Below are 12,212 nucleotides of genomic sequence, written 5' to 3'. Positions count from 1 at the left end.
AACATTTATTTGGGCCTAAAATGCAATTTTGAAAAACGCGTATTTTTCATAATTCGAATAAAATCAAATAAAATCAAATATTTGTTTTAATATTTTTCCTCCAATATTTCATTATTTGTGGAGAAGTCATTTTATCCCCTCTCATATATTTTGATATGAAATATTTTCGGAGAGAAAAATAATTAAAACAAATGATCCTATTTTCAAAATTTAAGAAAACCCAAATATGAAAATAACGAAATCCCCAACTCTCTCCGTGGGTCCTTGAGTTGCGTGAAATTTCTAGGATCGCAAATCAAAATGCAATAAAATATGATATGCATGATGATCTAATGTATAACATTCCAAATTGAAAATTTGGGATGTTACGAACACTCCTAGGAAACATTCGCTCAATACCATTCATTATTATGTACTTTTCCATGACATAACCTACATAATATGCTCTGGCTGTTGATCAAATACTTGAATCTTGGGACTAGCTAAATTGCGAGTTATCTTCGTCTTCTTTTGTCCATGACCATGAGCCCCGCTACACGTACGATGAATTTTCGGACGATGGGCGTACAACAATAGTCCATCACCCTTGGATCAAGTGGGCAGATCAATATTGGATGCAGGATTTTACTAACGTACAGAGATCGTATACGCAAAGCAAAACTGATTATGCATTTCCTGCGTGTGTAACGGAACTGTATGGGGGTAAGTTGACAATTATTTGAGGAGTACATACAGGATAAAAAAAAAGGGAGCAGGATGGACCGCAGGCGTCACGTCGTGCATTGATTAGCTTAGCTTGAACAAACTGGTTGGACAGAGGCATGTAGGAGTAGCTTTGAACGCAAGGGAAGTCAAGGCCACCGTTATAACTCCGCACCGCAACGTCCATCGCTCCGCTGCATACTTCCAAACGACATGGCCGGCCGGCTGCTCTGCTAGAAAGGAAGGTCGGTCTCGCATCGCATTTCTTGACCGGCCCGGCCAATCTGACTCTGACTCTGACTCTGCTCTGAGCCATGCCAAAAGAAGAGAAAATACCAGTGGGATTGAGATCCGAGAAGATCGAGAATAGATGGACGTACGTACATCTCTGCTACGGTCAAGTAAGTATGTCTTTCCCCTTGGTCATCCGTATAGTACTACTCTCGTGCTGCTACTGCTGCAGAGGTATGTGATCGCGGCACGGAAGCATATGCAAAGCTACCACATAGTATATATAATAAATAAATATATAAATGGATTCATTAGACGTGACAAGACACGTGCATTAACTATCCGGACGGTGTTGCATTGCGAGAGGAAGCTGGATTGCTAAGCCATCTGCGAAAGCGACGTCGCCTTTGTTGGGCGATTCATCCATCCATCCGTTGGTTTCGTTTCAGGTTGCAGCCTTGAGGAAGACTCAAAGTGGCCACCACCACCACGACGCCATCGGCCGCGGTACCGTCCCGGACGAGCTTAATTGCGAGCGGCCGTGCGATGGCTCCGTCACAGCAGTAGCCAGAAACACAAACATATTATCATCTCCCTCCCAAGGACGGTCGTTCCGGGATACTCCCGGAAAGCGAGACAAGGGGAGGAGGTTGGGAGGAGGAGGAAAAACAGAAAGCCGTGAGAAACGTTTGCTGTCGGTGGGCTCATCGAGAAAATGTTGGCCGTCGGCGTCGTACGGCGAGGCACGTCGAACGTCCGATTCGACCAACGACGCGTACGTCATCAGATCAGATCAGATCCCCCGGAAGCTGCAAAAACGTTGCCAGGCTACTGGATTCTGGACGATCTACTCAGCTAGCAGTCAATCAGTCGAGCCGTGCGTCGTTTCTCCGGCAGCGACGGTGCAGCGGCGAGATTTTTCACCGTTGGCGGTGACAGGGAGTGAACCGCGCCGATGGGCCTGCGCAACGGCGGTCAGCAGCGGGCCACGACTGGACCGAAAAAGACGGATGATGGCTGTCGATAGCAGCGAGCGGTTAACATCGGCCCGGCTTAACAATAAGATTATGAATTGACCCGTACCGGAGTCGCCGTCGGAACTCGGAAAGCTCCAGCGCGAGGCCAAACCTGAAACTGTTCATTCTATCTCTCTGAAGTGAAACCGTCCCTTTTTTTCCGAGGGTGCGGGATTTGCTCGGGATAGGCGCCGGAAAATGCGTTCCCGTTTTAGAGACCACCACTAACTAACACGTTACTGGGCCGGGGGCAGCACACGAGGGTTCGGGAGGAGCTCCGTCGGACTTTTAGCCGATCCTGCCAAAGGAATGCTTGTTAGATTTGAGCCAGACAGTGACACCTTACTAACCCCCTTCAGCGTCACCAGTGTTCCACAGCAAAAGCAATTCGTGTATTCAGGGCATGGTGGTTTTGTGAGGTTTAATGACTTCTAACAACAGGAAAATTTTAGGTCGAGAAGGATAACAGGCGATGCCTAACAATAGAAAAAGCTATGGCATAACAGGGAATGGCTATAAAAACAACAGACCTCGAACTCCTGAACCAGCGTTTCTGTTTCTACGGAGGACGGCGCGACGAATGCCATTTTCTCTTATTTCCTCTACCATAACTTGACACGGGGCTACAAATATATATATACCCGAAATAAAATGAACCGAAAAAGGAGATTGAAGCTTAACAGCTCACATTATTGCTGATGAATAGGGCTAAAGTCACCGTTTCTCCGGTTATTCAGCTTGCACAGATTCTAGAAGGCTCATCACGGTTTCCCTGTCAGGCATGCTGGGAATGGCTCCCTTCACTCGAACACACAGTGAGGCGGCGGCAGCTGAAATTCAAGAAAATAAAAACCTCAAATCAACATGTCAACAATAGATCATAACCAAATTTTGGGTGGAGGGCGCTTTTAGTACCAGCAAATCTCATGCACTCTTTCTTTGGCTTCCCCTCCACCAGAGCTACAGCAAAAGCTGAGGTGAAGGTGTCACCAGCACCGGTGGTGTCTACTACTTCTGTGGCGGGTATTATCGCCTGCCTAATTGGTTCCTCTCCCTCGACAAACAGAGCAGATCCTTGTGATCCAAGTTTAACCAAAACTTCTTTCACACCCTGCATGCAGGAAATAGCATCAATGTCCTCCTACCTTATGGTTAATGCATTCAGAGCTTCCGTAGAAGATTTAAATAGCAACGCATCTCGCCGATGGAATATATCAAGTGGAAACTGCTAACCTTCATAGCAAACAAAAAAGTACAATTTGAACAAGTTCTAGTAAAGAAACCGCAATCAGGTAAATAAAAACAGGGAATTGGCAGGAAAACAATTAGTTGTAAATCAAATCTTCGTACTGGCAGCTTAAAGTGGAATATGAAGCCCATATGCTGTTGAAACATGGTAATGGAAAGCCATGAAGTGGGAATAGGGGCAAATGCTATCAACATATAACAACACAGACGTCTGAAACTTCATCGCATTGTGACTGTAAAATGAAGAAAATGTATCAATTATATGCTACACTTCTTTTCTTACTTCAATATCCTGACAAATTACACTGCCTGCCATAAAATTGTGGCTATGGACACACAAGAAGCAATTAGACTTTCTATGCTATGGCATCAGACCAGACAGCGTCAAACAAAAATCATCGGATACCATTTTTCCGATTTTCCAATGAATTAAGCACAGAGACTTCGTGGGCCAACCTTGATCATGAACACATTCAGAACTTTTGGCGAATGGCCATTCTGTGATCAGATGTTGTTGTTATTTTTCAGATTGTACTTTTTTTTTGCGGGGATTTTTCAGATTGTACTACCAATGTTATCTACAAGCCACTGCCATGGGATTGGCATTCAAATCAAAATAGCATACATACACTCTGCCGTTTTGTTAGAGATTAAGAAAATCCGCTTTCACCAAACTCACTTGTACACATGCAAGAATTATTACAACTACATAGCTTAGGGCCATTCCTCATGCTTACTGCATACCAGGGAGGGCCATGCCCCCTTCAACACATCGCTGAGCACAAGAAATTTAACTGATTATTCTCTTTCCTGTGTGATTAATTTGTAATTCGCTTCAAGCTGCTCCCCACTGCCATTCACAAAAAGTACTTGTTGGACCACTATCATAGAGCAGCCAAAGTGTACAAAACTATAAATGACTACAGGAGCTTGCTGAATTATAATCATTTGTGTAACTAGCAGCCGATTTGCGGGTAGGAACTAAAGATCCAAAGTTTGTAGAGTTTTGCAAATCGCAAAATTCACTTGTACTTAGACTTGGACAGCACGTACTCCCTCCGTCCGGAAATACTTGTCGTAGAAATGGATACAAATGGATGTATCTAGAACTAAAATACATCTAGATACATCCATTCCTCGGACAAGTATTTCCGGACGGAGGGAGTAGGAGTGTTGATTTGAAAACATGTATACTCCCTCCATTCCCTTATACAAGGCCACTATGAAAAATACATTTTGCATCTATACAAGGCCACTAACAGTAATCGAGGCAAAATTTAATGATGTTTCCTCGTACTAGCAACTTGTTTAATACTTGCACGCATGTAGCCATAATGACATTGTGCTACTTCCTTCTCGTTTCTTCCTTGCATGCATGCGGGCGTATTAATAATCCCGGTTAACGAGAAGAAAAGTTGGCTTGCAAAGCAGTCATTAAATTTTACCTGTAATTTGAGTTTGTGGCCTTGTACAAGGGAATGGAGGGAGTAGAACAGTAAGAGTCAACACTCCTAATAGGTACTATACGGGAAACACACGTACACAGACCAACACGAAGGGAGAATGGAAGGAAAGCAACACATTCTTTAGAGATGGCTATTATCAGATAAATGCCATAGCACAACATCATTAATTGAAGTTTCTTAAATAAAGATATTAAGATCCAGTCATGGCTAATCAAAAGAAACAAAAGAGCAACAATTAGAAGTTATAATTGAATATAGAAGAAATGCAGAGAAAGAAACTACATAAAAAATGATTTAGACAACTCACCATTTTATGGCATGCTCCTGCAGCCTGGCTGATTTGTTCAAAAGTCTCTGTAGGCATCCCAGTCAAACGTGCTAGCTCTGTTTCATTTGGACTAAAAATATCCACCAGTTCGAGTAGTTCTCTGGGGACAGGAGCATCCATTCCACCTGCATCCAAGATAACAGGCACACCTGCGCCTTTTGCAGCCTGAAATCAAAAGTTTTAAATTTTGTTACAAAAGAACCCCTGAAATCTTAGCATGCATAAAAGGCAAAGACACAAGGTGGTTCCTGCATTTCCGACAACATATTTTACGGAAGTTTGAAATTTGTCACAAAAGAACCCCTGTAATCTTATAACATAAATAAAAGGGGAAGATATGAGGTGGTTCCTGCATTTCCAATCTACTTTACACAGTTGTATGGATACACAACAGATAAAAACCATAATCAAGACTAGACTTGCTCTGGCACAACCTTAAAAATTCAGTTATATAAGGATGTCAACATGAAGTACTAATATTTGGCAAACAGGGTAATTGATCTGAACAGAATCTAAAGATCATTAGCTAGAAAAGACAGAACACGTTATCACGCATTTAATGAGATTTTGTAATCACATAAACCTGCATGGAAGCATGCTCGAGGTATCAAGAACTAGAAATAAAACTATGCTTCCATCTGCGACACTAACTCTTTTCCTGGAGGCTTTTCTCCGAGGACTCAATCACACAGACAAAGAGACCATTACATTCAGAGTTCAGACTGAAATGGAAGCAACTCAAACAAATGACAAGCTGCTTCATTTTATATCTGAAGTCGCGATACATGACTGTAGTTTCTTTTGAATTCCAATAACATAGGCCACCTACCCCTTAGCAGATAGTATATATTAGACAATACCTAAAAGCTACATATCCAGTTGCATAACTTGGACAGCACGTAAGCCACGGGTCGAGGTTCTACTGAACACAATTAGAAGACTACCTTCCAATATGGAAAGACATACAAAGTTAAAATCAAAGACTACGCATTTCCCATTAAAACACACGCACACAACTGAGTTTCTGCAAAATTTGCTACCTTCACATGATAGTTAGCTGTCCTCTCCATGGCCAGATTAGTATCGAACCCTTATTGATAAGATATTGGTTCTTCTTACAGCAGCAAGCCTTAGCTCTTTTGCCTCTATGGAGTTCTGTGAAACAGATTAGATATTTGGATGCTCCTTCCACTTGCCCACAACCTCTAATTAGCAAAAACCAGAGCCGGCTGAATGGTTTAGAGCCAAAGTAAATATTGTAAAACACCGTATGCATAAGTCGGTACAAAGGGCCGTGTGGAAATAAAAATTCACACTGAGTTAAGCTTCCACTTTCCTCAGATTCCACTTCAAAAACTTGTTATGTCAGAGGGTCTGGGGCTCTGGGCTGACCACAAACCAAGCCCAGGATGGCAATTACCTCTTGCTGTGGGTCAGACCAAGTAATCAGTGGGTTAAACAAAAATAGGCCTTTGGCATCTCCAGGCCATGGAAAGCTAAATAAGCACTAACACGCAGCAACACACTGTAAATTCTAACCAGTGAATAAAGATGTCAGGCTGAAACTGTTTCTTTTTTTTTGTTCAAAATCAACACCAACACACACATTCTCATGCAAGACATTAGAGATGCTATGGCGGGAGCCAAAGGCCTTAGTGTTCGGCGAGGGCTTATGTAGCAGGGTTGTCTTCTTAATATAAATCATGCACAGCTCTCCTGCGCATTCGAGAAAAAAAAAAGTGATGTCCATAACAGATTGACGAAAGGAACAATGAAGTCATGGATGGCAATGTGATTGCCCTTGCTGAACCGTTAGGTGTTTAAGTAACAGGAGCGATGTAAATGAGCATCAATGTAAGGTTCATTCCGACCAAAAATTTCGAACATAAAACGAATACTAATTTTAGTAGTAATTTCAGCTGTTCAGCAAGACAAGCACACAACACAAATTCACTTAAGCGAAAAAGGTGGGCATTGGACAGTAAGCGCCTTCATTTTTTTACGAGATTCAGTGTAAAATTCCCTATGGACCAAATTCACTAAGACCTCGATCCACTCTGGGGCAGGCACCCATGTGTAGCACTTGTTTTGAGTTTTAGCCCTAGCTTCATTTCCGAAGCATTAACCCATAAGTGCTACTATTCGGGCCAATGTCTTATTTGCTAATCTAACTCGAGGTAAGTTGGCACTGCTTCACTAAGGGTTGGGCGTAACCCCAACCCCCCCCCCCCCCCCCCCCTTCCCTCTCCCCCCTACACACACTACTAAAGGGATGACGACCTTGGCAACATTCTGCCCCGAAATGCTCCTCAGTACATGCCTCGTGCGATGAGCCCCTACAAGGGCACACGCGCAGAGTCTGTGTACCTAGGGTTGATGTTTGGTAACATCTGTAGCACCCAACCCATTAACAAATAGATGTTGTACTACGTGGACGCCATTGCAATAGACGAAAATAAAATGAAATAGTTTTGCAGAAAATGACCGGTCCAATTGTTCGACTAATGAAATATTCACAAACAAAACAAGAGATGGCAACACCACGGTGCTAGTAAAGCATGTGCGAGTACCCATGGCAAGTGCTCTAAAGTGGAACTACTCTTAGTGGCCTTTAAACGAGGTTTGAGGAGAAAGTGCGGGACTGGAAAATCTTAGAAAGCATACCCAACAATAACAGAACGAAAATAACCTTATGGTTTCCATCTGTGCTATTAGTTTATTACAACAATAAACATTTATTTCACATTATCGTACATATCCTATATCCTATATTCTTAAGTTGATCCCCACTACTAGCAATTATCTCTACATGCACGCTGTCCACGTCATCATGATGCCACATCAGCGCTTAGTTTTTTTTTAGGGGACACCAATCAATCGGTCTCTCTATAGTGCCCACACGTACATACCATCTCTCCTCAGTTGTAAGTTACTACTCATGGGAGTATAACCGAAGGTGAAAGCCCATTAATCTCCCATATTGATTTTTCATAATTAGCCTGCAATCAGTTCCTATTCTTCCCCCATCAATCTCTCATATTCCATCTTAACAATTACCATGCAATCAGTTCCTATTTTCCCTTTAATTGCTTCCCTTACAAGTTCCCACCACCACACGCATATGACCTCCTCTTCCCTCCCCACATCACGGCCATATATCCGTTCATCTCCTCTCCATCCTTCTCGGCTCTTTCACGACATCATCTCCACGACGCGATGGCCTTTAGCAGGACACACAGCTGCAGGACCTCGTGAGGATGGTCAGCAGCCGCAAACACTCAGTTCTAGGGCGCACCAACCGGTGGCTAGGCTGATTTTATTTTAGGTCAACAGCCCACAAGTGAGTGCCTACCCCGGCGCGATGCAAACTTCTGGCCGTGCCTTGTTCTTCAAGGGCGTTTTTTGCCCCCTTTGTGAGTTGTGATGCTCTCTGACGGAGAGATACAAGCAGGCCAGACAACCCAGATGAGTTCCCCTTCAATTGTTTTGTTTTTCTTGTGCTTTAATGTTACAAGCATATGTTCCTTTCCTTCCTTATTTGGTTTAAATTTCCTCTCATGTTTGGTTGTTGGCACTTGCTGAATCAACCGAAGTTTCTCTTGACAAGAGCTTACAGTACTCACCAATATGCATGCATGATCACCTTTATTTTTGTTAACGGCAGGTGCTTGAGAAAACAGAATGGCACAAGGAACTTTAGCAATTTAAAATATAGAAGGTGAAGCACTGCAACACAGAAAAGAGCAATCAAGTTCCAATAGCTATGTAAGGAATGTCACTGAATTCTTTCAAAAATCAAGCAATAATGGGAGTGTGCTGGAGCTATGTCAGTAACCGTAGTGTGTCAACAATAGGTCTGATGTACTCGAATCAGTTTTTGTTGTGTCAACATGCCATGGAGAATATCTCATTCAGGGTAGTTTTACAAGTCAGACAATCAAAGAAATTATGTGTGCTTGCTGCTCATTATCGACTATGAGGCAGCCAAAACAACTACAAGGTACGTATCTTAGCTAGCTTCTTCAAAGTGTTGCAGCGGCAAGTCAGGCCACAGAAAATGTTTATGCTTGGTGCATCTTATCGATAATGATTGTCTGTGCAATTCGGGCCGCTGAGCACAATGTGACCATCACTGTTGGTTGAGAGGCGCGTCGAGGATTTGAGGCAATTTTGGATTGAATTAACTGGTATCTATCCAGCGCATCCGGGGCTGTTAGTACTTGGTATCTGAGTTTTATTTTGCTACGCTCTAAGAAAGTGGAATATTTTGAGGCCCCTTTTATTATAATTATAGTCATATGTAGTTCCATTTTCAGGTGGTGGAGATGTTCTTTTTTTTTTTACCTTTGGCCTGCAGGGAATTTCAAGGATTCTTAATTTATTCTCACTACTTTATCATAAATCATTTTTCTTTAATTTGTGTATTCTGCCATAGCCAAAAAGCATATGGAATTGATATTTCTATGACCAGATGTTCAATGTAACCAAGGGACTCTTGCATTGCAATGGATTCAACTCCTGCTCAGATTGTTTCGACAATATTACATATTTTCATTGTCACCATCCCACGGCACAGTAACTCATTTAGAGATTCTCACTTAAAATATCTATTTTTATCCCCTATCTATGAAAATAAGCATGCATCATGCATTCCCGCAGCAACGCGCGGGGTACATCTAGTTCCCTTAATAGTTGTACCATAGCCATGTTCACTCCATGATTACCAGGAACTGTTCAATGCTTTTACTTATTTTTTTCCTTAACCTTGTCACACTTTCATTTTGTTAGTTAATGAGACTACCCAGTCTCACATTTTCTCTCCCGTTCTAGGAGAGAGGTAGTAGAGTAGTTACGCTTGAGAGCATGGGTCATGGAGTGACACACATTTCACCAGCTCTGCAGCGTCGCTATCAACTGTTTCATTTCCAAATATTGTTAACTGTGTCACTTGTCAGAAATTATTTCCTATGATTTGCTTCCACTTCTGTCATTCATTTGCTAATCATCTTTGAATCGAACTAACTAATAGTGTTAGAAGGCCTATTTGGAATTAGAAAACGTAGGAGTAGGAGAAACACAGGATTAAGATGTCATGTGTTAAGGATTTCTACAAGATCCCAGGACACAGGAATTTTGCATGTAATGCCCGTTGGATGGTGTGAAGGAAAGTAACATGAGAATTTTGGAGGAATGAAGCGAGAGAGCATTGGACTTTTGAAAGGAAAATAAAATGACGTTTGAGCTCATGTTAAGATTCATATGGAAGGGGGGGATTAGATTGTATTCCATCGAATTTTTAGAACCTCAATCCTATGATCCAGATGGCCGTTATTGAAGAAATTCCTAAGGATTGAAATCCTGCAATATTCCTATGAAAATCCCACAACCTTTAAGAGGCCTAAAGTTCTTTATTTTATATCTTGTGCCGTCATTTTTGACAAAGTACCATATTTTAAAATATGCTGGCCACTACATTTGGCAAATAAAAGAGACTGTATATTCCTCTCAGGGAATATCTAAGTCATGTTCATGCTCTATCACAAATTAGTATTGTTGCTCCTTTGATCCAGTTGAAGGCACCAGATCAGAATCGCAAACCAGAAATGAGACACATCAAAACATTCACAGGTCTAACTAAATCAAAAGAGCAAATTCCAACTAACTAAGAACATTCGACACATGAATTATTGCTTCACAGCAGCACAAGCTACTGATCTGTGCTAATGCAACAAATACAAAATAACCTAGGATTTCGCTACAAATCGAACGTCAGATTTTCTAGCATAGCAAATCGAACACCCGAGATGGCAAATTATGTTGTCGCGAGGATGGCAATTTCCCTTAGCGAGCATGGCAAATCCTTGCTACAGGAAATTGTCATCCTCACGACAACATAATTTGCCTTGAAAAACGCTGGATTTGCCATGCTTATAAATCTGACGTCAGATTTATAACATTCCCCATAATCTAAGTTAACAACCACAATATTTTTTTCTCATCATGTGTCCTTACACTGCCAAGCCAGAAGCCATTAGCAAATCTCCAGAAGGACTATAGGAGTAGTAATCAACCAAATACTAAGTGAAAGCAATTACCCAAATGTACAAAAAGAATAGAACTTCAAGTGAATCATGTCTTCATTATTGGAGAAAGAATTCCAGCCCTCATAAAATTCATTTTTTTAGGAACCATAAAATTCAATCTAATGTGACCTCAAAAGTGGGTATATGAGCGGAGAGGGCTAGAGCAACTACCTGAGCGACTTGAATGTTGACCCAATCGGGTATCTCCCGTTGCAGCAGTAGCACGCCGGCTTGCCGGATCAGGTCCAGGTCCTCCGGGTCGACCTCCGGTGCCCAGCCCTCCATGTTGGCGCCGCCAACGATGATGATGGAGTTCTGCCCGTCGGGCATGAGCATGACAACAGCGTGCCCCGAGGGCGCGCCGGGGGCGCGAGCAACGCGGTCGAGGCGGACGCCGCCGGCGTCCGCGAGTGCCCCCTCGAGGAGGCGCCCGTTGGCGTCGTCCCCCACGCGCGCCACGAGGTAGGTGGGCCCCAGCGCCAGCCGCCCCCCGCAGGCAGCTTGATTGGCGCCCTTCCCGCCGGCGAGGCTGTGACCGGCACTCGCGGCAACCGTCTCGCCGACGAGCGGGAGACGGTCGACCTCGACGTAGATGTCCGCGTTGGCGGAGCCCACGACGACGATGGGCGGCGGCGCATTGGCGGCGGAGAGAGAAGTGGAGGTGGGTTTGAGGGAGAAGGATATGTGGCAGGGTTTGGGGTTGGATCCTGAGAGGAAAGCGGTGGCCGGAGTTGGCCCGGCGAGCGGGAGGCGGAGGCGCGCTTCGAGAGCCATGTGGGTTGAGAAAACGGCGGAGTCAACAGCAGTGTCTAGAGAGGAGTTGCTTCAGTTGAGATTACCGTGAGATAACGACGATGACTTGGCAGATTATTTTTTGGATCAGATTGCTTCTCTTTCCGAATTGCTAGATGGAGTACTTTGTTGGAAAAAAAATTAAATACTACTCCCTCAGTTCAGAATAACTGAAGAATTTGCAATTAAAAAGGTCCTGCAACGTGACATAATGTTCTTTCTCCTTGCATCGCGATGTATCTTTTGAAAGGATCGATATGAACCTAAAAAGGATGAATAGATACAACTATAAGTTTAAGTGTTACTTAGCAATTTTAGACAATAATGCGGAATATAAAAGTGAGCC

At 43.1% G+C, this 12,212-nt stretch overlaps 1 protein-coding gene across 2 annotated transcripts; it reads right to left on the bottom strand.

Annotated features, from left to right (window-relative positions):
• Positions 1–1,970: 1,970 nt before the first annotated feature.
• Positions 1,971–11,896, bottom strand: LOC109774208 (ribokinase). 2 transcript variants are annotated; one of them, XM_020332917.4, is made up of 5 exons: positions 11,246–11,896; positions 4,971–5,156; positions 2,865–3,060; positions 2,638–2,779; positions 1,971–2,247 (listed from the first exon to the last, which is right to left on the bottom strand). In XM_020332917.4, exons 1-4 carry the CDS (start codon positions 11,846–11,848, stop codon positions 2,679–2,681), a joined length of 1,086 nt encoding a protein of 361 aa, XP_020188506.1. In that variant the 5' UTR covers positions 11,849–11,896; the 3' UTR covers positions 1,971–2,247; positions 2,638–2,678. The 2 variants fall into 2 exon arrangements, with proteins under 2 accessions (XP_020188506.1, XP_020188505.1); XM_020332916.3 differs by lacking the exon at positions 1,971–2,247 and having other exon boundaries at positions 2,427–2,779; positions 11,246–11,895.
• Between the last annotated feature and the right edge of the window lie 316 nt (positions 11,897–12,212).

Source organism: Aegilops tauschii, chromosome 3 (genome assembly GCF_002575655.3).
Source record: "Aegilops tauschii subsp. strangulata cultivar AL8/78 chromosome 3, Aet v6.0, whole genome shotgun sequence".
Taxonomy (NCBI): Eukaryota; Viridiplantae; Streptophyta; class Magnoliopsida; order Poales; family Poaceae; genus Aegilops; species Aegilops tauschii.
This window is presented reverse-complemented; position numbering and strand designations above follow the sequence as displayed.